We start from the raw sequence: 23,208 nt of genomic DNA, 5'->3' as shown, positions 1-23,208 counted from the left end.
GCAACAGAATCCAAGTGCAGAACCAGGCAAAAAAGCAGAACACTCGGGACCCTCATCACCAGCTACAGCTTCACCTTCAACAGGCCAGGCAGGAGGGATCTCTCTCTTGGGACCCTCATTTCTCAGAGAAATCACTAACCAACCCACCCCAGCACAGGTGGAGAGATAAGAGGAACTGACCACGTCAGTCAATGTTGTGGGTTTTAATAAGTCTGCCATACTTCTCTTCCCTGCTTCTCCAGGCTGGGGGTTCAGCTCTCAGCTTTCGGTTGGGACGACAGAGTAGGGATGGGAATAAATGTGAACGAGACTGAGGAGTTAGGATTGTGGCCAGAAGAAGGGACAGAAATCCAAGTCCTCTTAGCATCCAGGGGTCAACACAATGAACAAACTCCATGCATGTGGTCCACCTCTGCAAAGCGGTATTGCTGCATCCAAAGCAGCCGGGCTGCCTGTGTTGAGCCCTAAGGGAAGGGTGCCATTATCCGCCTGGACAGTCAGGAAGGGGCCCGTTTTCTATCTGGAGCTCAGGCACAAGGTGCTACTTTGGCCTGGAGAGGGCGGAGGGCCCATCTACTTGGGTCTGGAGGACGCGCCATCTTGGGCCTGGTGACGGAAGCTGCAGCGGGTTCCCGAAGCCCAGGAACAGGCAGGTAGTATACGCTGGATGGGAAAAGCAAAAACGAAACAAAACCAATCCTAAGGGTAAAACGTGACCCAGGAGATGAGATTAGAGGGCTAGGAAAAGGAGCCAGAGATGATAGAACAAGGGACTAAAACCAGGAGATAGAACCAGGGACGACCCTGGGGAACAGAAAAAGGGTCCAGCCAAAGCAGACAAAATTCTAGAAGTGTAGCCAGGAGTGGAGGCGGAGCCAAGAGGGCGAAGGAAGGCGCCAGGGAACCTGGCCAGGAAGCTCAGAGCCTGTGGAATGCACTACCAGAACTACGGTGTCCGTACAGAGGTGGGAGGGTGGCAGCCCCAACAAATAGATGCGGGGTCTCCTGTGGGAAGCAGCATCAGCCCCTGGGAGCAGAGACCAAACTTAGAAAAGCAGAGCACAGGGCAAGGTGGGCACAGTCAGCATCCAGGATGGAGAAAGATCAAGGAGGGGCCAGTTAGCCAGGGGCTGGAGCCAAGCCTCTGACACAGGCTGCCAGGAACCAGGGAGAAGGGCCAGGACCCCATGGAGGAACCAGACACAAGGGGCGGGTCTGAGCACCATTACCCCACCCCCCATCAACACACACACGTTTGCGACGTTATCCACGGGGTGGGGTTAGCCCTGAGGGTGACAACAGTACGGGATGGGGGCTGTACGGGGTACAGAGTCAGGCCACAAGGGCTCCCGGGGGACGCAGGGTCAGGCAGGTTATGGCTAGGCCCGCGGTCCTGGGTCTTGCTTGGGCTCGGTCCCCGGCACGCCGCGGATGTCTGGCAGCAAGCTGCAGCTGGCCACGATGTCCAAGCGCTCGGCCAGCGCGCAGAGGTCCCCCCGCGCCAGGCGCACGCTGTGGGCTGCTGCCAACCCCGCCGTCTGGGCGGCCGCCAACCTACCGGCCAGGGCAGCCACATCGCGGCCCGCCCGGCGGTACACGCCGCTCACAGCGGCCGCCACGTCGTGGTCTAGGCGCGCCTGGCTCTCCGCCAGCCGGAGCTGCAGCAGCGAGAGCGCAGGGGCGGCCGCTGGGGCCTCTTCGGTACCCCAGGTTTCCCCGGCCGTTTCCCGCTGCACCACGAGCGGAGGCAGGTCCCGCGGTGCGGCCGTCGGTTCCGGCTCCGTGTCCGAGTCGGTCTCCGCGGCCTCCCCGGCCACCCGTAGCCCGGTGGGGCGGCCGCGCGTTGGGCCCGAGGGTCCCAGGTACAGCTCCTCTTCCGACGAGGTTGCAGAAAGCTCTGAATCTGTCTCGGCCGCCTCCCCTCGCACCACAGTGTCAAGCCTCCGCGGCGGTCTCCGCCGACGACCCTGAGACGCCATCGTGCCGAGCTGGGGAGAAGAGCGAAAGCACCGCGTGAGAGGCGGGTGCACGGCGGTAGTTAATAGGCGCGGTTTCTGGATTCCCTGAGCCTCCACTATCTTAGCGGAGTCATCATCCCTGCCGGCGACGATCCGGGCTATTGAACCCCAGCCTCTTCACTGTACTGATAGGTAACAGGACTAGTTTGATGGAGACTCTGAGGCTGCAGCTCCCAGAATCCCAAACTGTCCTCTTTCCGCTTTTACTTCCTCGCAGAGGCTACATCCGGAAGCACACAGTCTCCTCGAACCGCTCGGGGAACAGTGCCAGGATCACAAGAATGACAATCCAGCGGGACTCGGAAGAGTGCGCGGAGGGTAAAGCTAACACCGAAGACCTTACCGGGTCTAGGAAGCTCGGAGCCAGCGTAAGGCGCAACGTAGCGGAAGTACGGTGTCTGTCCGGTGGCAGCCGCAACCAATAGGGCAGCAGTTCGGGAGAGTGTTGGCCAATCATCTGGGCCGCACGGCTACCAACCGGGAAGCAAGCCCTCAAGACCCACTTTGTGGGCGGGTGTGAAGAGACGCATGAATAGAGGTGCGGCCAATAGAAAAGTGTTTTAGCTGGCGCTTCCGGGTTGTGCTGCGAGGCGAGAGGACTAACAGGGATTTCAAAACAAGTTACGTCACGTGTAACCAGTGATTCGGCCAATGGCTATGCTAGAGGACCCGAAAATTTGGAAGGCAATCTCCCGAGTTCATGCGCACACCACGTGAGTCCGGAGAAGGAAGGCGGAGCTAGTCTGAAAGACCAATGAGAACATGAGTAGGCGGGTTCACATGCATGCAGGAGGAGGAGCTAATTCACCTGGGCCAATGAGAGCACAAAGAGCTGGGCCGAAGTTAAGCGCGCGAGGCAGACAAATGGTGGACGCGGTTCTGTTCGAGTTTCTACACACGGAGATTGTGGCGGAGTTGTGGCCACACGAACCCGACCCCGATCCCAGGCCCGGGGTGAGCACCAGGCTTCGGGTGCGGGAGGAGGAGGCGCGGATGGTGGAGGGAAGGCGAGGTCGAGGCCCCAGGGAACTAGGAGGGCGCGGCTGCGGCCGGGATCAAACTCCGGCCCCGCCCCTGCCTCGCTGGGAGACCTGGGCCTCTGGCTTCCTCTTCTGTAAAGTGGAGGTGGCCAGCCGGGCTGGCATCGCTGGATACTTCTAGAATTGAGCGAAATAGCTCGAGGTAAGGTCTGAGCTCAAAGCCTAGAACAGAATAAGCGGGTAGTAATCATAGTGATTACTATTAATGGATATGTACTGAGGATTTCTGGGTTGAATCCCACCGTCGTCACTCCCTAGGTGTAAGAGCCAGTCTGTTGTGCCTCAGTTTCTTCCTTTATGAAACGAGCATCATGAACAGCACCTAAGTGTCAGAATGGGCTATTTATTAATTCAACACTTACTGAACGCCTGTTATATATTCCAGGCGCTGTTTCGGTGTTCTCTCGAAGCTTACATTTCAGTGGGGTTGTCAAACAATAAATAAAACATGCCACCTGCTAGTGGAAAGTTCTACAAGGAAAACTTTAGTAAAGTCAGGGAAGGGAAACGTATGGAGTGGTAGATGATGGAGGAGAGCATTTCAAAGGAAGAGAAGGGAGGAAGCAAGCCTCAGGGATAAGCGTGCCAGGAAGAGGTGCAAAACCCCGAAGTAGGAGAATGCTTAGCATTTTGGAAGTTGGTCCTCGTAAAGAACAAACGAGCTCAAGCTTTAAAGCTCTTAGGGCAAACATGGGAGCTCTTGGTGCAAACTGTTACCCAAGGGAGTAGGGGAGAGTGGGTGCTTAATAGATGGAGCCCTGCTCATTTTTCCCGGTATTATTCTTTTTTTTTATTTTATTTTATTTTATTTTATTTTATTTTATTTTATTTATTTGTCTTTAGAGGGGAAGGGAAGGAGGGAGGAAGAGAAACATCAATGTATGGTTGCTTATCGTGCATCCCCTGCTGGGAACTGGCCCCTGCAGGGAACTGGCGTGCAACCCAGGCATGTGCCCTGACTGGGAGTCGAACCGTGATCCTCTGGTTCACAGGCCCGAGCTCAATCCACTGAGCTACACCAGCCAGGGCTTTCCCGGTATTATTCTTATTGTGATCATTATTGTGTCTATGTCAGACATTGTCATTGGCTTAGGATTTTATCCCCGTTTAGGGGTCCTAAGGAGGCTGTTGCATGTTATGATCTCAACATAGTTACTTCAGAGTTCATTCAACACACGGTAACTGAAACCTGCAAGGTGCCAGGCCCTTTCTCTTGGCATTGGGGTTAACTCAGTGAACCAGGCAAGAGCCCTCGCCCTCCTGGGGCTTATGTTGCAGTCCGGGGAGAGAGGCAAACAAGCGAAAGGCCTAAAATGTATAGTGCATCGGGAAAATGCTATGCGGAAGCTAAAGCACGGGAGAGGGAGTGTGCACTGGCCTGTGTGTTGGGGATGGGTTTGCAGTGTCTCGGCAGCCCATCTGTCCTGGCTTGCAAGCCAGAAACTCAGTGGCTCCTGACACCTGCTGTTTCTCTGTCACCTCCAGCCCTCAGCCAGGCCCTGCCCATTCTGCTGTCTAAATCTGCCCCCTCTCCTGCCTCGTCCAGGCTCCCTCCTCTTCGCTCCTGTACCAGCCTCCTCCCTCACCTTCCAGCTCATTTCCCCTGTCCTAGCTTCAGTGTTTCCACTTAGGAATCCTTCCCATCTTGGCTGAAATGGCCCTTCTTCAGGGAAGCCTTCCCTGAACCCGCAGAAGTCAAGTATCCTTGTTATTGTCTTGCAGCCCCTCCCCAGTTTTCCCTTGGTGGCCCTCACCACGCTCGAGAGGTAGATATCTGAATTATGTATTTGTATGATCCTTTGGTTCACATCTGTGTCCTCTGTCAGACTGTGTGCTGTGTGGGCTGGGATCAGGTCTGTGTTGATGACCGCATAGTAGATCTTTTGTACATAGTAGGCCCTCTGCATGGATTTGTCGAGGGATTGGATACAGCTCCTGTGTCGAGGAGCGTGGGGTGGGGACTGGGCTTCATTTAGTAGTGTGACCAAAAAACAGCACCTACCCCGTGTGAGTGCTTCCCATGGGCTTCACATTCCTGATTGCACGGATCCTCCTAACCACGCACAGAGGGCAGCATGACCCCCCCCCCCCCGTTTGTAGATGAACAGAGTCTTTGATGGACAGAGGGCTCGCTCTCAAGCCACAGAGTCAGGAATGTAACTGGGCTTCCCACTTCCAAAGCTTGTGCTATACACCCTGGCCTGCATTTCCCACAGCGCGCCCCCGCCAACCTGCTCCTCCCTGGCAAACCCACAGGATCTCAGTGGGTTTCTGTGGTCAGACAAGTGTGGGAAGCACTGGCTTACTCGGGTTTGCATTCCACGAGGAATGCACACCCTCAGAGCACGAGTCCCTGCTGCTCTGTGCCCGCTGCTCCCCACATTCCAGTGCTGGGATGAGACGGGGCCTGGCCACCCCCAGAGAACTCCTGGGTGGTTCCAGGCTCGGCCAGGCGTGAGGACTCTGCCAGTGTTCCCCTGTGCCTTCAACCCGGGAGCCCCATTTTCCAGGGGCATGTCCTGGGAAACTGTTTCCTCTTGGTTTTCTTTCGCTCCCGGCCCCTCCTTTCTCTGTCCCTTCTCTTTGGTCCGTCTGAACCACGTGCGGGCCTCCTGTTTGTCGGGTGCTGGTGGCGTCCCCAGTGTAGGATTTGATGGGATTCCGTGCTCAGAACAGTCCTCCGGTGGGGGGTGGGGGATGGGGGGGGAGGGCAGCCACTGAGGTGCTGGCGAGGAAGGGCCTTTCCCGAGCCACACAGCCATGATTGGAGGCAAAAGCAAGGCTCAGGCTTCCAGCCCCAAACTCGCCTGTGGCATCCGCTCTGCCCGTCAGCTGCAGAACTCCGTGAGGGCCATGAGAACTCGTTCACCCCTGACCCCGTGGCACAGTCATTCTTTTGTGACCTCCGAGTCCTGCCTGATTGGTTGTGGCTGCCGAATGGAATCTCCTGACTGGTTTACAGGTGGAATGGAAGGGCCAGGAGGTCAAAGGGCCTTTGCTCCCAAAGCAGGAACAACTCAGGGAGGAGGCCGCTGTGGTTTCTCCACCTCAGAAGCCTTTAAAGATAAAGAGAGCCTGTGGGCAGAGGCGTGAATTCCTGTGAAAGTAGGTCGTGAGCTGACCTCTCCTGCTGTGAGCACTGGCCTGGCCAGTGGCCCAGGAGCAACCCTGCTTCCCAGGCCTTGGGCGCCCCCAGGCCCAGTGAGTGCCCCAGCCGGCCCCTTCTCTCTGCAGCACCTATGGTCTGTGCAGCAGCTATCAGTTCTGGGCCCCTGCCTGCAGAACCTGCTGGGTCCCAGGTTCCTGGCAGCGCCCTGCAGGGAGCACAGCGCATCTGAGATGGGGGCACAGCTGCGGGGTCTCTGAGTACCTGCTGGGGAACTGGGGCTCTGACCTGGGGGCCTGGAAGCTGTAGAGGGCTTACACTGACGTGTGCTGGGCTCAGTCTAGTCCCCTCTCCCAGTGGTATTTATTTTTAGAGAGGGGAAGGGAGGGAGAAAGAGAGGAAAAGAACATTAACATGTGGCTGCCTCTCATGCACCCCTCTGGGGACCTGGCCTGCAGCCCAGGCACATGCCCTGATTGGGAATCGAACCTGGGACCCTTTGGTTCACAGGCTAACACTCAATCCATTAAGCTACACCAGCCAATGCTCCCAGTGTTTTTTTGTTTTGTTTTGTTTTGTTTTGTTTTGTTTTGTTTTGTTTTTTTAAAGACAGGAACCTGAGCCCTGGCTGGGTGGTACAGCTGGTTGGAGTGTCTTGTACACCAAAGGTGTTGGGTTCGATTCCTGGTTGGGGCACACGCGGGAGGCAACCGATTGATGTTTCTCTTTCTCATTGATGTCTCTCCCCCCTTCCCTCTCTCTCTAAAATTAATAAATACATGTCCTCAGATGAGGATTAAAAAAACAGCAACACAGGATCCTGGGCTGCTCCTCCCTGGCCCTCTACCTGGGTCTGCACAGGGGAGTGGGGGGCGCGGATGCTGGACCTCACAGGCAACCAGGGTCCTGGCAGGTGAAGGGGTAGGAAGCAGCCAGGCACATGGCCCCAGCCCGACTCCCTCTTGCTTTATTCTGGAAGGGCTGGCTGTCCTCCCAGTGAAGTGGTCAGGCTGGGACGGGACAGGACGGGGGTTTGGTTTGCTGTCTTCCTTTCTTGCAGCCTGGAGCCCTGGCCCTACGCAGAGTGAGCTCCTTCAGCCCAGCGTGCTCCCCCCCCCCGCCTCCCCCCCACCGTCCCTTGGATTGTTTCTTTTCCCACCTAGTCCCACACCTGTCTTCCCCTCAGAGGAACCTGAATCCCTCCCACGCGTCTCACAGCATTTTGTTCTGCCTCAGTTTTTTTCGTGGACCATCCTGGACAATCCAGGAGCCTTCATGTACCTTGCAGATTTGTCTCTTTTTCAGCTCCCTTGTTAATGTGTTTATCGGGGCCGCCATCGTTCTCATTTCCAAGAACTCCCCTTTGTCCGACTGTCCCTTCCACCTAGCTGGCTGCTGAGGTGTTGGGACAACGGTGGGCCGGTGAGGCCGCCCCGAGGGCTCCCCTCTGGTCCTGATCATCCGGTTTCCTCTTGGGGGCTGTTGTGTAAACTCGCCTGCACGGGCGTGGGAGCCCAGGTGCCCCTGGGTCTGGGTGGGTTCCAGAGGGTTCCCCGAATAGGAGAGCCTGCCTTGCCCTCCCTGGGCGCAACGATCACCCCCGACGGCGGAACCTCATCGCGCTGAGTCCCGAGTCCCGGGCAGGTTTTGACAAAGGCTGGTGAATAGGATTCTGCTTCCTTCCTCCTCCGCCCTCTCTTTCCCAGTCGCCTGCTCATCCTCGGCCCCTCCCTCCCCACTGTCTTCCCCCCTTCCTTTCTCATTCTTCTCCAGATCCCCCCACGCCCAGTCTTTTCAGCTCTGCAGACACTTAATTGGTCCCTGTGGGAGGGGGGGTCAGCAGTAACAACAGCTAGGGAGACAGCTGTCACAACACCACTGTGAGGTGAGGACAGCAGTCAGCCCCATTTCACCGGGGAAACAGGCCCGGGGCTGCCTGTCCAGTAAGTGGCGGAACCAGAATTCAATCCCAGGCCGTCTGAAGCTCACCAAAGGAAAACAAACTGTGGAATCCTTTCTGAACCTCCCCTACCCTCACCCCCAGCCTGGCCGAGGACCCTGCTGACTCTCGGGCCGTCCCCTCTCCGGGCTGCTGTCCTGGGTGGGTCTGAGGTACCTTCCCACCCGCTCCCTCCCCTGCTCCACTGTCCCTGCAGACTCAGGGCAGACAGGAGGCAGTCGCCTCGAAGGGGGCCCATCCCCGGGACTGCAGCAGTTCTGTGGTGCTCCCCACTAGGGCGCCAGGTCCATGGAGCAGGGACTGTGTCATCCTCCATCTGTCCTGCATCCAGACCACTCAGGCAGCATTTGTCACACAGGGGAGAACAGACCTGCCACACCCTGGTCTGCAGGGGCCGCCTCCCCTCCCCCCACCTCCCGTCACTGTCCCCGCTGTGAACAGTGGCCTAAGCTCCATTCTCCCTGCTTTTCCCCGCCTCCTGGCCTTTGCACGCACCCTCAAACCCGGGAGTCCTGGGTTCCCCCTGCCTCTGCCCCCGCTCCCGTTACGCTGAAAGCCCTCAGGCTGCATGGAACCGGCCCCTGCCTCCTCCAGCAGCTCCCTTCTGGAAGGGCGGTGATGCAGGGTCGGGCAGCATTCGGCTGCTGAGGTACATCACCCCAGAACAGAGCACCTCCTCCGTGGGGCTGTCCTGCAGCCAGGGCCCCATCCCCCCGGGCTGACTGGCACAGGGCCTGTGATTGGCCATGGTGGTTTAACGTCCCGGAGCCCAACTTGGAGCACGCAGTGTACCCGCTCCTTTAGTCCCCGAGGACCCTGGGGAGGGGTCCCGTCAGCCCTGTCCTCTTTACACATGAGGAAACTGAGGCACCGGGTGGTTAGCCGCTGCCCAGACCCACAGCCAGTCGGAGTTGGGGCTGAGCCTCACTGGGCACCTGTCCCCCTCGGCGTCCCTCACAGGCCCAGCTCACCTCCCACTGTCGTCGGCCCCCACAGCCCTCCCCTGTGTGGCTGCCCTGCGGGGCCTGGGGAGAGCCCCACGGTGGTACCAGGGAGCACGCCCCTGTTCCCGGTTCATGCAGGTGGAGCACAGAGCGGTGGGCGAGGGCTGGTGCTCCCAGTGGCCTGGCTGAGGAGAGGGCGCCTGGCTTGGGAATTTGGGTGACTTCTACTCGGGCCTCCCCGCCAGGCAGGCCTCAGCCCTAGCCACCACCTGAGAGTCAGGACAGCTGTGGTGTCCCGGCCACCCACCCATCTGGCCATCTGGGCTCGGGAGACAGACCTGCCCCGGTTTGAAAGACCTGAGGCTGAGAGTGCCCTGGGCAAGGCTCCAAGGCTGTTGTCGGGTGTGAAATACAGCCCACCTCACGGGGTTGGCACAGCAAAGCAGGAGGGTCCGGCAGAAGTAACTCCTGCCGGAGTGTGGCCGGCTGGGTAGTGATACGGGTGCGACCACTCCCGGTTTTAATGCGAACATTTCACCTACTGTGTCACGGGGTGTGCTTGAGTGTGACGTGGTTATGTTACAGAATCACACACGATTTTGCCATAAAAGGGTGTGGCTGGTGCGGGGCGCAGGTAGTGCGTGTGTGGGCCCCACCCTTCGCTCTGTCGGCATCTGTTTCTTAAGCGCCTCCCTCCCAGGTGCCAAGGCTTGTGTAGGTTGCTGAGGGTCGGCCTGACTTGCAGAGCCGTGTCCCCACTCAGGGACAGTGTGCTGTGGTGACGCTGGGATTGCAGACTGCCCTGGGATGGGCAATAAGGGAGGGCGGAGGGATGTCTGGGTCCCAGGAGGCGGCGAGGAGGCCCGGACATCATCTCAGGGTGGGTCTCAGCCCATTGGGCCTGCAGCGGGCTCCGTGGTCACAGGGGCAGGAGAGAAGGCTGTAGTGGCCATTCCCCGGGGAAGGTGCTGGCGGAGGGGAGCCGGCGGAGGGCTTCAGGGGCTCAGGCCTGGGGACTGCAGCCTCCGGAGAGGGGCCAGGGCCTCTCTCCCTAGTTCCACTCTCCACCTAGGCTCCGACCCTGAGCCCGGGGTCATGGGCTGCCCTGGTATTTCTGATGCCCCGACCTGGACCTCCCTCTACGGATGAAAAGGGGCCGCATAGGACGCCCAGGAAGCTCAGGGGAGGCCTGTGTGTTGGCCTTAGAGACTCAGAGACCTGAGGTGACCACACACGAGGGTCTGGACACAAATGTTTGCAACAGGAAGCCCATCACAGCGAGTGGTCACGCCCTCCAGGCCTGCAGAGGCCTGGACAAGGGTCGGGCTTTATCTTTTTCAGAGTAAGGCGATGCTTCCACAGTCCTGGGCCCCTCAGGGCAGGCCCAGAACCCCTCCCTGTCCCCTTGTCTGGGGGACAGCACCTCCGTGTGCTATAAGTGTTGATCGTTAACCGTCCTGTGCCCGCCAGTGTGAGAAACGTATCTCCGTTTCACGTTTCGCCCAGTCTCCGAGATTTCACGCCTGCCTCCCCTAAGCCTGTCACCCACGGATCTCACATGCCCCTCCCTGCGTCTCCTCCTCTGATTCTAACGGGTGAGGGGAGCCGCCGAAACTCTCCAGAGCATTCTCTCAACCCACTGAGACTTTGCTCCCCAGCAGTTGTCGTTGGTTTGGCTCAAATAAACTGAAAAAGTCTCGGCAGGCTGGGGTGCCTCCCCCACCCTCTGTGGCTCACCCCGGTGCATGTTGGGAGACTTCGCCCTCCAGCCGCTGCCTCCCCGTCCTGGCTCCCGGCCTCGCCTGCTGTGGGGACCCGGCCTGCCCTCTGGGGGGCCTTTCCCCAGCACCCGAGGGAGCAGCTTCCTCCCCAGATCCCCTCTGTGTCCTTCGGGCTTGGTGGCTGACATTTTAGGGCCTGAGGGTGATCCTCGTGACCCTTACTGCTGGCCCTGCTAGCCTGGCCAGGCCCAGGCCGCGCTGCCGCGGGGGCCCTTGACAAGTCACCTTGCCTCCCGGGGTATCGGGAGCGCTGCCTCCCAGGCAGTTGCGCCCACAACGAGTGACGGGTGCTGTCAGGAGAGAGCTGGCGCATGGGTGAGGCCGAGTGGGGGGATTCCCCGTTCTTCCTGGGGCGAGGGAGAGCTGGCCCGAGGGCTGATGGGGTCCACGGATTGGCCACGCCAGCCTGCCACCCCGCACGCAGGCCGAAGCGGGGAGGTCCCTTGTGGCCGCTACACTGGGTGACTCCCACTGGAGGTGGCTGAGCACCCTAGGCTCTGCCCTGGCCTTCTAGGAACAGAAGATGAACCTGTTGGTGCTGGAGAGCATGGGCTTCCGTGTGGGCCAAGCCCTGGGCGAGAGGTGAGAGCGGCCTCTCCTGGGCCTTCCTGCCCCAGCTGGACCCGAGGTGGGGGTGGCGTGGTTCCAGGCAGGAACCAGGCTGGCTTCCCTTCCCCACCCCGGCCTGGCCTGGCCCAAGTGTCTGCGCTGACCCCTAGGCTGCCCCGGGAGACGCTGGCCCTCAGGGAGGAGCTGGATGTCCTCAAGTTCCTGTGCAAAGACCTGTGGGTGGCCGTGTTTCAAAAGCAGATGGACAGCCTCCGCACCAACCACCAGGTGTGCGCCCCGCCCAGCGGCCGGCCTCTGGCTGTGGACGGAGCTCCCAAAGGGGCCCTGACCGGGTTTACCCCTTAGCAGAAACCACCCCCCTTGGGGAGGTTGCAGTAGGGCGTTGAAGCTATTTCCAGAGTTTCCATGAGATGCACCCCTGCGCGGGCAGAAGGCCTCATGGCTGGCAGTCTCTCACCTCCGTGACACCGCCTGTCCCAACCTTGGTCCCATTAGGTGTCTACACTGTGTTGGCCCCGTGAGCCGGCCGCTTCTCACCACAACCTGGGGGGCAGGAATTGGTCTGCCTTTTACCTTTTACCCCAGAAGTGACCCAGCCAGAGAGAGGGGCAGGACCAGCACCCCTCCGGGTCAGTCTGGGCCTGGGAAGCCCGTGGGTCCTTCAGCTCTGGAGGACGGGGCCCTGACTGCACTGGTTTTAAGGGGTGGGTCTTTCTAGACATCCTGGTGTCCCCTCCTCCCCCTACTACAAACCCACAGGCCCCGCCCAAGTACCCATAGGCTCTCTGTCCCCAGGGGACCTACGTCCTACACGACAACAGCTTCCCCCTGCTCGTCCGGATGGCCTCGGGCCTGCAGTATGTGGAGGGGGCACCCAAGGTAGGGGGTGCTGGGGCACACCCACACCTCACTTGCCCTGCTCCCCCAGACCAAGGGGCGGACCCCACTGTGAAGCGCAAAGCCCATCTCCGCCCTGGGTCTGGGGTCGGCCTCCTCCCTTCCCCATGGTGATCTCTGCCACCCGCCCGCAGTTCCTGGCCTTCACCTGTGGCCTCCTCCGCGGCACCCTCAGCACACTGGGCATCAAGAGCCTGGTCACCGCCTCCGTGGCAGCCCTGCCAGCCTGTGAGTCATGGGCGTGGGGGGGCCCCCTGCCTTCCCCAAGTGTGGCGGGGGGCTCCCCGCTCCCCTATCCCTATTCTGTGGGCCGGGCCCTGAGCCCCAGTTTTCAGGTAGGGAGTTGGAGTCCCCGAGAGCTTAAGTCACGTGCCAAGCCATGCAGCGGGCACAGCCCATTCATGCCCTTGGCCCCTGAGCTTCCCCAGCCTGCTCCTCGGCATGTGCCAGACTGGAAGAGAGAACCTTCTGGGAAGCCCTAGCCGAGCGGTCGTGAGCGTTCTTCCCAGCGCGGGAGCCCAGGAAGACGTGGAAGTCTCCCAAGTGGGGGCTCCAAAGGCAGCCAGATCCCATGGGACCCGCAGCCTGTGTGAGGGGCTGTGCTGACCCCCAGGGCCCTCCACGGGTGCCTGTCTGCCTGCCTGTCTGCCTGGGGGCAGCGTGCACCCAGCCCCAAGTCCTCCCTCCTGCAGGCCCTGGGGCCCCTCTGCTGGGCCCCCAGGCCCACATGGTTAGTGCTTGAACAACACATGCCACGGAAGCCTGTGCCGGGCCCTCCCCTGCACGTGTGGTCTCCGTGCCCCAGTCACACGGGGCCCTGGGACAGGCCAGGTGGGCGGGAGCACCGCCCAGTCTGCCAGTGCAGGGCCTGAGTGGTCCAGGGGCTTCCTGCCTCCCCTCAGATCCCAGCCTCGGGCTAAAGCTGGCCCTTGTCTTCCAGGCAGGTTCCAGGTGGTGGTCCAGAGATCCTGAGGAGCCTGGGCCCCCAGCCCCCTGCCCAGTCTCACCCACGGCTGCCGGGGAACCCCCGGCCCTGGGGATGGCAAGCAAGACAGGTGGTCCAGCCACTTGGGGTGTCACACGTGCTCAACCAATGGGTGTCAGAGCGGGAGGCGGGGGCATCGGGGCAGGGTGGTCCCAGCCACCCTTGGGCCTGGTGTGGAGAGATCTGTCACTCCGCAGTGCAGAAGCTCAATAAAAGTTCTGTCTTTATTGGAGACGAGTTCAAAGTGGCAGATGGCATCTGCAAAGTGACTGTCACTTGGCCTGTAGGGGTGGGGGCCAAACAGCCCTCATCGCCCCCTTTCTGGGCCCCCCTCCGCCCCCAGTCCTGGGTGTTGGGGCTTACACATCTGTCAGTGGGAGGGTGGCCCCCATCCTGGCAACCCCACTGGGGTCAGCATGTGTGGGGCTGCCCTTGGCCCAGTGGGGCCCACAGGACAGGCCTCCCCCCACCACACCTGACGGAGGAGGAAAGCCAGGGGCATCCAGAGGGGGGCAGGCCAGACAGCCTCCTTACACACACACACTCCACGTGCCTGGCAAACCAAAGGCACACAAAAGACGCTGGGCCCTGCCCGCCTGTGCTGCCTCCTCCCTCGGTGACATTCGGAACATCTGCCGCATCACACACCTGGATCACCCGGGCTCTGCCGCCTGCTGCCTAGTGTGGATGAGACCCGCCTGTCACGATGAAGGGTCCCCTTGTTTAAAACATCCCTGGAGCGCATGGCCCCTCCGCCCGTGCAGAGTCACTGCAGGCATGCTGCTGGGCCCTGCCCCGGCCCACACACCAAGCGCCGCATTCCCTGGCCTGCCTCCACGCCTTTGTACACACTAGGCCGCCCCGCCCTCCGGCGCAGGCTAGCCAGGACCCTCCAGGGAACCACAATTACTCAGCTGAATCTGTGTGTATGTGTGTGTGTGTATGGGCCAGCCTCTGAGAAGCTTAGGGGGTTCACCCTGGAGCGCCCCCGCACACAGACCCACCCCTTACTGGAACAGCATGCAGAATTGGAAGACAGGAAGGAGCAACTTGAAGGCCTGGGGACGGAGGGACAGCCAGGCTCCGGAGGAGGGCAGGGTCAGTGTTTGGTCACCCTCTGGGGGGGCCGTCCTGCAGGGCAGGCGGGTTGCCTTCTCTGTCCCGAACCCCGTTGTCCTGGGTGCTGTTCCACGGTTGCTTCCCCATCCCCATCCAGTCCCCAGGGTCCCTGGCTGCCACTGTTTGGTAGTGCAGGGAGCAGGACCCCAGAGGGCAGAGGGCACCCCCCCACACACACCTACCAGCAGGCAGGAGGCAGAGCCCTGGCACAAGCCACTGAGCCTACTTTCAAAGCCCCACCATGTGACCCCGCAAGGGACGCAACCACCAAGTGAGCATCCCAACCCCTGCCAGGCGTGATGAGCAGGAATGGGGCGAGTGTAGGGATGCGTGCACGCCGCAGGGGGGCCCCCCAAGGCTCCATGGCCTGTGTCGTCGTCGCTGTCATTACAGGAGAGGCATTTAAAGCAGCCCAGAAAATGGGTCAGTCAGTCCCCCCAGCGTGTTCGCTGCCTCATTACTATGTGTCCCGCTCTGCTCTGGGGACTCCTCCCAACAGCCACTGGAGGTAGGCACCAACACCAGCCCACTCAGCAATGAGGAAGCCGAGGCTCAGGGAGGTGAAGTCACTCGCCCAAGGTCACACAGCTGGACCCTGCAGGAACTGGCATCCGAATCCAGGATTGCATCTCGGCTTGGCCTGGGATCGGTCCCTGCCCTGGCTTCCTCCCTCCCCACGACAGAAATGCCCAGGGCTGGCCCCACACACGCAGCACCGTGGCCGGCCACCTCCATCCCTGACCTCAGGTACTGCCCCCACAGTCCTCGAGAGCAGAGAGTACCGGGATGGGGCTGGCAAGCTGGGGGAAGAGGCGGGGGGACTGGGCGGGCAAACCGGTCGGGCCGCTCCATTCCCACCTCCTGGCCTCTCACCATTGGGCGGCGGGGCTGGCACGGCGCTTGGTGTCCCGGCAGGGAGCTGCCATCAGGTACGGGGGACCCCAGGTCGGGGGGGCGGGGGGCAGCGGGCAGGGGCCACACGCCTCGCCCCCCACCCTCATCGAGTCCCAATTTTCACCCCCGTTTCCTCCGCCCACCCCCAAACAGCACCCCTCCCTCACTTCTGCTCTCGGCGCCTCCCATTTTAACGCAGAGCACCCATCTCTCCCAGAGTTGGCCCAGTCTCTGCCCGATGGAGCTTCCCGCTTGCATTTGCGCCCCGGGAATTCCCCTCCCTCCAGCCCCTTGTTCAGTCTCAGGTGGACCCAGCCCTCAGGTTCAGCCATTCCACGCTCCCGCCCCGCCCCTCTCCGCGCACTGGGTTCTCGTCCCTCAGCTGGCGCCAGCCCCCACCTCCCACGGCGCGTACCCCTCATACTCAGTTCTCCCCTAGTTTTTCCCAGCCCCCCCGCCAGCTCCCAAGGTTCCCCCGCCTACATCTGCTCAGCACCCTCCGTAGCCCTGGCCTCTTGGAGACCCCCCAGAGCCTCTCAAATACCCCATCACTGACCCTTGAAAATCTCACCCACCCCAAGTCAGCCCCCACCCCCAACCCCTCTCCGTCCTCCGCCTGGCAACCCCTCCCCCCAGGTTCTGAAGGGCACCTCTGCCCCTCCACCGGGTGACCTGGGTGACCCGGGACTCAGCATCTGGGGTGGGTCTCTCACCTGTCCTAGGTCACAGGCGGCTGTCCCGGAAGCGGGCTCTTGCTGCCCGTGCCCAAAGGGGCCGGGCACTTTGCGCATCCTCTGCGCCCCGGAGCAGGGCCCCCCACCACCATGCACCAGCACTGCACTGTCCACTCTGCCAAGGGCATGCTGCCCCCCCGGGGCTGCCCCGAGAGCTACTTCTTGGACCCGGAGTTGGGGCACAAAAAAGGTAGGCATTCAGTTTGGAGGGGGGGTCCTGGCAGGGAGAAGGGGGGCCGCTGAGTGGATGGTGGAGTGGGAGAAGCCCGGACCCCAGAAGAGAAGTTGCCCCCGTTGCCCTGTAGAGGCTTCTGCAGGTGCGGTGGTGGCAGGGGGACCACAGGGCGGCTCCGAGATGGGAGCCTGGGCTGGGGATGTCAGCAAAGGAGGCCCACCTGGCCTGCCCCTTCCCCCAGCGTGGGAAGAATCCTCACTCCCCAAATCACCAGGCCCGTGGGGACCACCTAGAGGGGCCGTGTGGTGGGAGGGAGAGAGAGAGAAGCGACCTCCTTCCAACTGAATGTGAATGAGGCGGGGACCAACTTCCTGGAGTGACCTATCCCCCTTCTCACCAGCCTGGCTGGAGCCTGGGTGCCAGGCTCCCACCCCACCCCTCTCCCCGCCTTCCCCGTCCCTGCCCTGTCCCCTCTCCACCGCTCTCTCCTGTCACTCTGGCCTCCTCTGGACCAACCCAGGGTCAGCTCCACATGGCTTCCTGTCACCCCACAGGGGGGGACCCTTGGGGACCGAGAAGTGTGGGGTGACAGGAGCTCTGGAGTTCAGCCCCTCGTCCAGCTAAAGCCCCCGACCCTTGGGGACACAGAGGCCACACCCCCTCCTCATTGTCTCTCAGATGTCTCCTGGGCCTTGGCTGAAAATCAGCAGCCTCTTGATCCCAAGACCCCGCCTGGCTCCTGCCGGTGGCCGCAGGGGTCAGGGGCCCAGGCCCAGTCACCCCCACTTCCTTCCTTCCAGGACGCTGTGACCAGTGGTGCCATGACCCAGCGGCCTACAGGCCCTGTCCGCAGCCCTCCCAGGTGCGGCCGCAGCTGGCCTACCACAGCCAGCAGGGGGTTGTCTGGGGCTGTCGCCGGGGCCCCCAGCCCCCTCTCCTGCAGCAGCAGCAGCAGCAGCAGCAGCGGCGGCGGCAGCAACAGTGGCAGCCCCAGCCCCCGGCCCCCAGCCCCCTGCGGCAGCGTCTCTGCCCCGGCCCCAGCGCCCAGAAGGGAGCGCCTTCAGCCACCACTGCCCCCCTGGGACTGGCCTGCGCCCCCCAGCCGCCCACTGCACCCACCTCGGCGCCCGCCACGACCAGCAGCTGCCCAGCCCTGCCCTCCGCGACTGGCGCCGTCCCGCAGCCCGGCAGGCCCACGGGCACCCCGTCCCTGCCGGTCCCAGGGGCATCCTGCGGCCCCTTCACCTCCTACAGCTCCGGTGCTCACCCCGCCCGCCTGCCCCGGGGGCTCCGTCCCTGCCGCCTCGCTTCCCGCCTGGGCCTGGGGCCTGCCCCCCCCCCCATCCCTGTCTGCGAGGGCGCTCATCCCTGACCCTGGGCCTGGGTCAGCCACTCTGCTTCACCTGTTGGGATCTGAGGCTCCCAGGCTGGGCCTGTCCATGGTGCCTCCATCTTGGGCTGGCCAGGGGCCGGCCGATTCCTTGGCTGACTGACTCCCTTGCTCTGCTTTGCGTCTCCCGGGCTCTCCCTGCCTGGCCCAACGGGCCAGAGAGGGCGTAGGGCAGGGCTGAGGAGCTTGCTGGCCAGCTCTGGTGTGGGGCAGACGGTCAAGCGAGCAGCTGCAGCAGGAGGTTGGGGTGGGGGGGGCAGAGGAGAGAGCTTTGCAGCATGGGAGGGGGCTGGCCGTTCGTTATTGCTACGTTGATTCATTTGCTGACTAGGTATTAAGCCCCGAGAGGGTGCCAGGCTCTGCTCTGGGGGGGCTGGGGGTGCACAGGGAGTGGACAGATGGACTGCTGCCCTCTCAGGGCGGATGGTTCAGAGGGTGGACGGGGCGGGAGCCAACTGAGGATGAAGCAGGAGAAGGGACCGTGGGCGGCGAGGGCGAACGCGGGCGTCCAGGCCAGAGGTGCTGGTGGCCCCGCCTGGGAGGGAGGTGGTGACAGGTAGCTGGTTGCCAGCTCTGGTTAGAAAACAGGGCGATGGCTGAGCAGGGACTGGGGCTGCAGGTCGGGAGCAGCTGTGTCACGGAGTCTCTGGGGCACAATGCTCAACCACACAGACAAGTGGGGGCTGAGTGAGGGGAGGCTGACCCCTCGTCCGCCCTGGTTACAGGTCCCCCTCTGACCCTCCCTGCTGAGCCTCCAGGCCCAGGCTGGGCCCTTGGCAAGGGAAGGGCCCTGCAGCCCACAGACCTCTCTAAAAGATGGGACCTACGACCCCCCCCAAAAAAACCCAACATGACAGAGCCCTGCCTTTCTGGTGCCCAACTCTAGGTGCTTGCGTGTGGCACCAGGACCTAACCCCAAATCTGTGTCTGAAATGGCCATTCCAGACCACGGCAGGGTAGAGGGCCCATCTCTGGCTGGGTCCTTTGGTTCCCCTGCCCCCGGTGTCTCTGCCGCCCCACTCCCAGCGGCTGCCTCTGCCTGGGTCCTGCAGGAGGGTTGACAGGGCGGGGACCACAAGGCAGGTGTGCTGAGCACAGGGCAGGCTTAGTGACTGCGGGCATGGGGTCAAGGGGAGAAAGAGAGGTCAGGGTCAGGGTGGACAAGAATCTGGTCACGGCAGCCCTGTCCACGCAGAAGCCAGGCTAATAGAGCAGGCAGGAGCTGAAACTCAGAGTGTGAGAGCCTCACGCATCCAAGGGCCTTGAGTCGCAAGAAAGGGTCACAGGATTTTTCTCAGGGGGATACTGGGCTGGTGGCTGAGACTGGTGACTGAAGACCAGGGCAGCCAAGTTGTCACAGGTCTGTGGGTCAGGGCCAGGGGAGTCTAGCTTCCCAGCCTTCGCCTGGTGACTCTGGGGTCAGCTCATCCTGGGCAGCCTGTGGCCACAGAAAAACCTCTGTCCACCCGAGGTCTGGTCTGACTCACCTCCGGGAGGGGGATGCTGTTGCTGCAGGGAGAGGCCGAGAGAGGGTGCTCTGGACGGCGGGGAGTGGGGTGGGAGGAGGGTGGTGCCCGGCCAGCCTCGTTGACTCAGTTTCCCCACCTCTGCCCCCCCCCTCAACCCTGGCCCCCAGACATCCTGACAGAGGATGATGTCTACTGCAGCTGCCTGGCCAAGACCCTCTGCCACGTGCCTGTGCCCGTGACCGTGGGTTTCTATGCCCCCTTTGGCTGCCGTCTGCACCTCATGCTGGACAAGATCACCGGTGAGTGTTGGCACGGAGCCTCTGGTCCCTGCTCGGCCCCAGGCTTCCCCGAGATCCACTTGCCCCTGAGTTCAGCCTGCCTCAGGCCAGATGCCCCTCACTCAGCTCTAAGCAGGTGCCTCCTCGTCATGCCCACAGCCTGTGCCCTTAGGTCCCTGCTCCAGTTTCCGCTCTGGCCTCCTGGCCTCCAGTCTCACCCCCCTCTGCCAAACACTCTCCAAGGAGTCTTTCTAAAATACGTGTCTGTCCCTGTCGTTCTGCTCAAAAGCTTCCCAGCACCCTGGAGAGGGAGGCCAACTTCTTCAGAGGGGCTGCAGGTTCCTGTTCCCCTCCCTGGCCCCAGACCCATCCCTTCTCCTCAGCTCTGGCCCAGGGCCCAGTGCCCACACCAGCCCTGCAGACAGGTGTTACCTGAAGACCTGGGCTGAAACCTGGTCAGGACCCGAGACAGCGCACACCTGCTTTCAAACCCTGCTAGTGCTCAGCCCCCAGCCCCAGCTGCGGCCAGGAGGGCCGGAGGCGACTCACCTCCATGTGCCCAGGCCCCGTGAGCGCCTGCTAACCAAGCCCACGTCTGCCCCGTGTTGTCCCAGACTCACACGCAGGGGCCTGGGAGGAGAAGAGATCTGGCCCTAAGGAAAGAGAGAGGACGAATGGAGTGCCTACTCTGTGCTAGGTGACTCCACACATTCCCATTCATTCATTCATTCACTAACCTCATTGTAGGCAGGTCCCGCCCCCAGCCTCTCATGATCCAGCTTTCAAACATTCCCCCAGCACTTCCTTGGTGACCAAGACAACCAGGGCCCTGTCCTTCAAGGGCTCACAGTTCAGAGAGGGAGACGCACCTGTCCCCAGTCACAATTCAGAGTGGGTGAGCGAGGGTGTGGGGAGAGCCATGGGGTGCCTAATCCAGCCGGGGAATCAGAGAGCGCTCCCTGGAGGAGGAGGCAGCTAAGCTGAGAGCTGCAGGAGGAGGAGTAGTAAGCCAGGAAACTCAGATGAAGGCTGTACCCTTGCTGCCCAACATTTGTCTTCCTCAGAACCTCATATCAATTCTTTCACCCCCTGGAGCCTTCCCCAGCCTTTCGCTTCCTCTTCCTCTGGGGGCTCTGCTTCTGTATACCCTTGACCTTCAACCTTTACCCTCGGACCTTTCCGGGCCCAAGCCTGGTTTCAGGCCTTTCCTTCCGCACTTTACACACCTCCCCCAGCTGTTTCCCTCGCACTCGCACTACCGGGACCGGCCCCTGCCCTAGCCCCGCCCCCAGGTCGGAGCCCCGCCCCGAGCCAGAGCCCCGCCCCCAGACCCGAGGAGCCCAGGTCCGAGCTCCGCCCGGAGCCCGAGCCCCGCCCGGGTGGTCCCTCACCAACCCCGGCGCCCTCCGTTCCCACAGCGCTGATGGAGCAGGAGGCGGCGCAGCGCGAGGCGGAGGAGCTGCAGCGCGTGCAGTGGCGGCCGCGGTCCGTGAGCCGCTGGGGCTTCCCGCAGCTGCTGTGGTACCTGGTGTTCATGCAGCCGATCATCACCGAGGTGCACCTGCGGCGCAAGAATGTGAAATTCCTCTTCATCCGCTTCAGCGCCTGGGAGTACGAGGGCTCGGACAAGCTGTGGGCCGGCCTGGTGACCACGCTGTGCGAGGGCATCCGCCACCACTACGGCGCTCTGCCCTTCAGCGTGTACTCGGTGCTGGGCAACAAGGCGATGACGACGAAGGGCTTCCGCCAGCGCGAGTGGCACTGCCGGCGCCGCGTGTGCCTGGCGCTGGTGGCCCTGCTGGTGGCGCTGGGCTTCGGCGTAGCCCTGCTCTACCTGTCGCTGGGCGCCCACGCGCTGAGCCACAGTAGCACCGACAACCACGTGCTGCGGGTGTTCGGCGGCGCAGCCACCACGCTGTCAGGCTCGGGCCTGCTCATGGCCGTGTACTCGGTGGGCAAGCACCTGTTCGTGAGCCAGCGCAAAAAGATCGAGCAGCTCGTGTCGCAGGAGAAGTTCGGCAGCCAGCTGGGTTTCATGGGCGAGGTGAAAAAGGAGGTGGAGCTGGTGACCAGCTTCCTGTGCTTCATGGAGATCTACCAGCGGTGCCGGCTGCGCATCGTGCTCGAGATCACGGGGCTGGACACGTGCCGCTCGGAGAACGTGGTGGGCGTGCTCAACGCCATCAACACCCTGTTGTCCGACAGCCACGCGCCCTTCATCTTCATCCTGGTGGTGGACCCCAGCATCATGGCCGCGTGCCTCGAGTGCGCTGGCTGCATGAAGGGCACGGCGGACAACGGCTACCTCTTCCTCAACCGCACCGTCACGCTGCCCTTCTCCGTGCCCATCATGGGCCGCCGCACCAAGCTGCAGTTCCTGCACGACGCCGTGCAGAGCCGCGACGACCTGCTGTACCGCGAGATGGCGCACCAGCTGCGGCCGGGGAGCCCCGGCGCCGACGAGGGCTCTCAGCTGCTGGCGGTGGAGATGCAGGAGGGGGCCCGGCTGACGCAGAGCCACATAGACGCCGAGGCCGCGCGCCGCATCCGAGAGGCGCTCTTCTGCCTGCACGACGACCGGGACTGCCTCTACGAGTACGTGGCCGACAACTTGGTGTCCATGCGGCGTATCGTCAACACCGTGCCCATCACCGTGCGCCTGCTGCAGCAACAGCAGCGGAACTTCGGCGGCCCCACGCCGCGCCAGGCCGTGGCCTGGGTCGTGCTCGCCAACCAGTGGCCCTGCCGCCTCAGCTGGGCTCTGCAGTGTCTAGAGGACCGGCAACAGGCCGGGGGCGCCCCGGAGGCCCACGCGCGCCTCTGGGACGTGTTCCGCGATAACTGCCAGGAACTGCACACCATGACCAAGCCCTTGCACAACGTGCTCGATCTGGACGGTGACCCCGAGCTCTTTCAGCGCTTCCTGAGCGAGGACTTCCCCTTCTCTGTGGCTGAGGCGCAGACCCTGCTGCGCTGTACGGTCAACCTGGACCACTCCATCCGCCGTCGTATGGGCCTCATCCGGGCTGTCAGTACGCTAAAGCCGCCCAGCCCGCCCAAATCCCCAGCGGGCGACGCCCCCCGCGCTGCTCAGGGAGCCAACCATGCCTCCCGGGCTGACGGCGCGGCTAGTGGAGCTGACCGGAGCCCTGGGGCGGCCCAGTCAGGCCACTCTCCGGCGCGAAGCCCTGCGCAGGCCAGCCCCTCCCGCAGCGAAACCCCTCACTCCCGAGCCAACCACACCTCCCAGGCTGCCCACGGGACCCAGAGAGTGGACCAGAGCCCTGGGGCCGTCCGGTCAGGCCACTCTGCGGGTCACAATCCTCCACGGGCCAGCGAAGCCCCCTACGCCTGCAGTGAAGTCCCCCACCCCTTCAGCGAAACCCCCCACTCCCAAGACTTGACCCACCGGAGTAAGCCGAGACCAGTGGCTTGAGTGCCCTGCGCTTTAGGGAATCCAACCCAGGGGTGCCTTGGATGGACTCTGGGACCAGCAGGAGGCAACAGCGCCCCTTCTACCCAGGGGAGGACACTTGTAGGGGACGAGGCCCAGCGTCGTGTTGGGAACGAGGCTGGTGCTGGCTACATTACCCTGGTGAATCTGCGAGCTGGCAAGAGCTGTTGGCAGTGGCTGACAATAACACCAGTGTCAGAAAGAGGTGCTAAAGGACCACTAAGAAACTCAAGTTCAAGTGCAATAAACGAAGGTGTGAAAGCCTTAGATTGGTCTTTAGGCCCTGTTGTGCCAAGCCCATTTCCTGCCCAGGGAGTCAGCAGGTTGGCCGGCAACCTCATGGCTGGTGTCCCCAGGGCAGGGGGGTGGGGCGGCGGGGGTGTGGGCGAGGCCC

The 23,208-nt window shown here is 62.3% G+C and overlaps 3 protein-coding genes across 5 annotated transcripts; 2 read left to right on the top strand and 1 right to left on the bottom strand.

The window, feature by feature from the left end:
* Positions 1–207: 207 nt before the first annotated feature.
* On the bottom strand, positions 208–2,438 carry BLOC1S3 (biogenesis of lysosomal organelles complex 1 subunit 3). The gene is made up of 2 exons (XM_037058412.1): positions 2,362–2,438; positions 208–1,988 (listed from the first exon to the last, which is right to left on the bottom strand). Exon 2 carries the CDS (start codon positions 1,977–1,979, stop codon positions 1,380–1,382), a length of 600 nt encoding a protein of 199 aa, XP_036914307.1. The 5' UTR covers positions 1,980–1,988; positions 2,362–2,438; the 3' UTR covers positions 208–1,379.
* A 444-nt stretch (positions 2,439–2,882) lies between these two features.
* TRAPPC6A (trafficking protein particle complex subunit 6A) lies at positions 2,883–13,378 on the top strand. Of its 2 annotated transcripts, XM_037058425.1 has the most exons (6): positions 2,883–2,972; positions 11,364–11,431; positions 11,569–11,686; positions 12,215–12,298; positions 12,451–12,544; positions 13,257–13,378. In XM_037058425.1, the coding sequence occupies exons 1-6, from the start codon at positions 2,883–2,885 to the stop codon at positions 13,286–13,288; spliced, it is 486 nt and encodes a 161-aa protein (XP_036914320.1). In that variant the 3' UTR covers positions 13,289–13,378. The 2 variants fall into 2 exon arrangements, with proteins under 2 accessions (XP_036914320.1, XP_036914327.1); XM_037058432.1 differs by lacking the exon at positions 12,215–12,298.
* A 1,918-nt stretch (positions 13,379–15,296) lies between these two features.
* NKPD1 (NTPase KAP family P-loop domain containing 1) lies at positions 15,297–23,061 on the top strand. 2 transcript variants are annotated; one of them, XM_037058402.1, is made up of 5 exons: positions 15,297–15,349; positions 16,037–16,238; positions 17,024–17,482; positions 19,250–19,381; positions 20,779–23,061. In XM_037058402.1, the coding sequence occupies exons 2-5, from the start codon at positions 16,139–16,141 to the stop codon at positions 22,794–22,796; spliced, it is 2,709 nt and encodes a 902-aa protein (XP_036914297.1). In that variant the 5' UTR covers positions 15,297–15,349; positions 16,037–16,138; the 3' UTR covers positions 22,797–23,061. The 2 variants fall into 2 exon arrangements, with proteins under 2 accessions (XP_036914297.1, XP_036914286.1); XM_037058391.1 differs by lacking the exon at positions 17,024–17,482.
* Positions 23,062–23,208: the final 147 nt, after the last annotated feature.

This window comes from Sturnira hondurensis, unplaced genomic scaffold (assembly GCF_014824575.4).
Source record: "Sturnira hondurensis isolate 20B ecotype Veracruz unplaced genomic scaffold, ASM1482457v3 Scaffold0001020, whole genome shotgun sequence".
Lineage (NCBI taxonomy): Eukaryota > Metazoa > Chordata > Mammalia > Chiroptera > Phyllostomidae > Sturnira > Sturnira hondurensis.
This window is presented reverse-complemented; position numbering and strand designations above follow the sequence as displayed.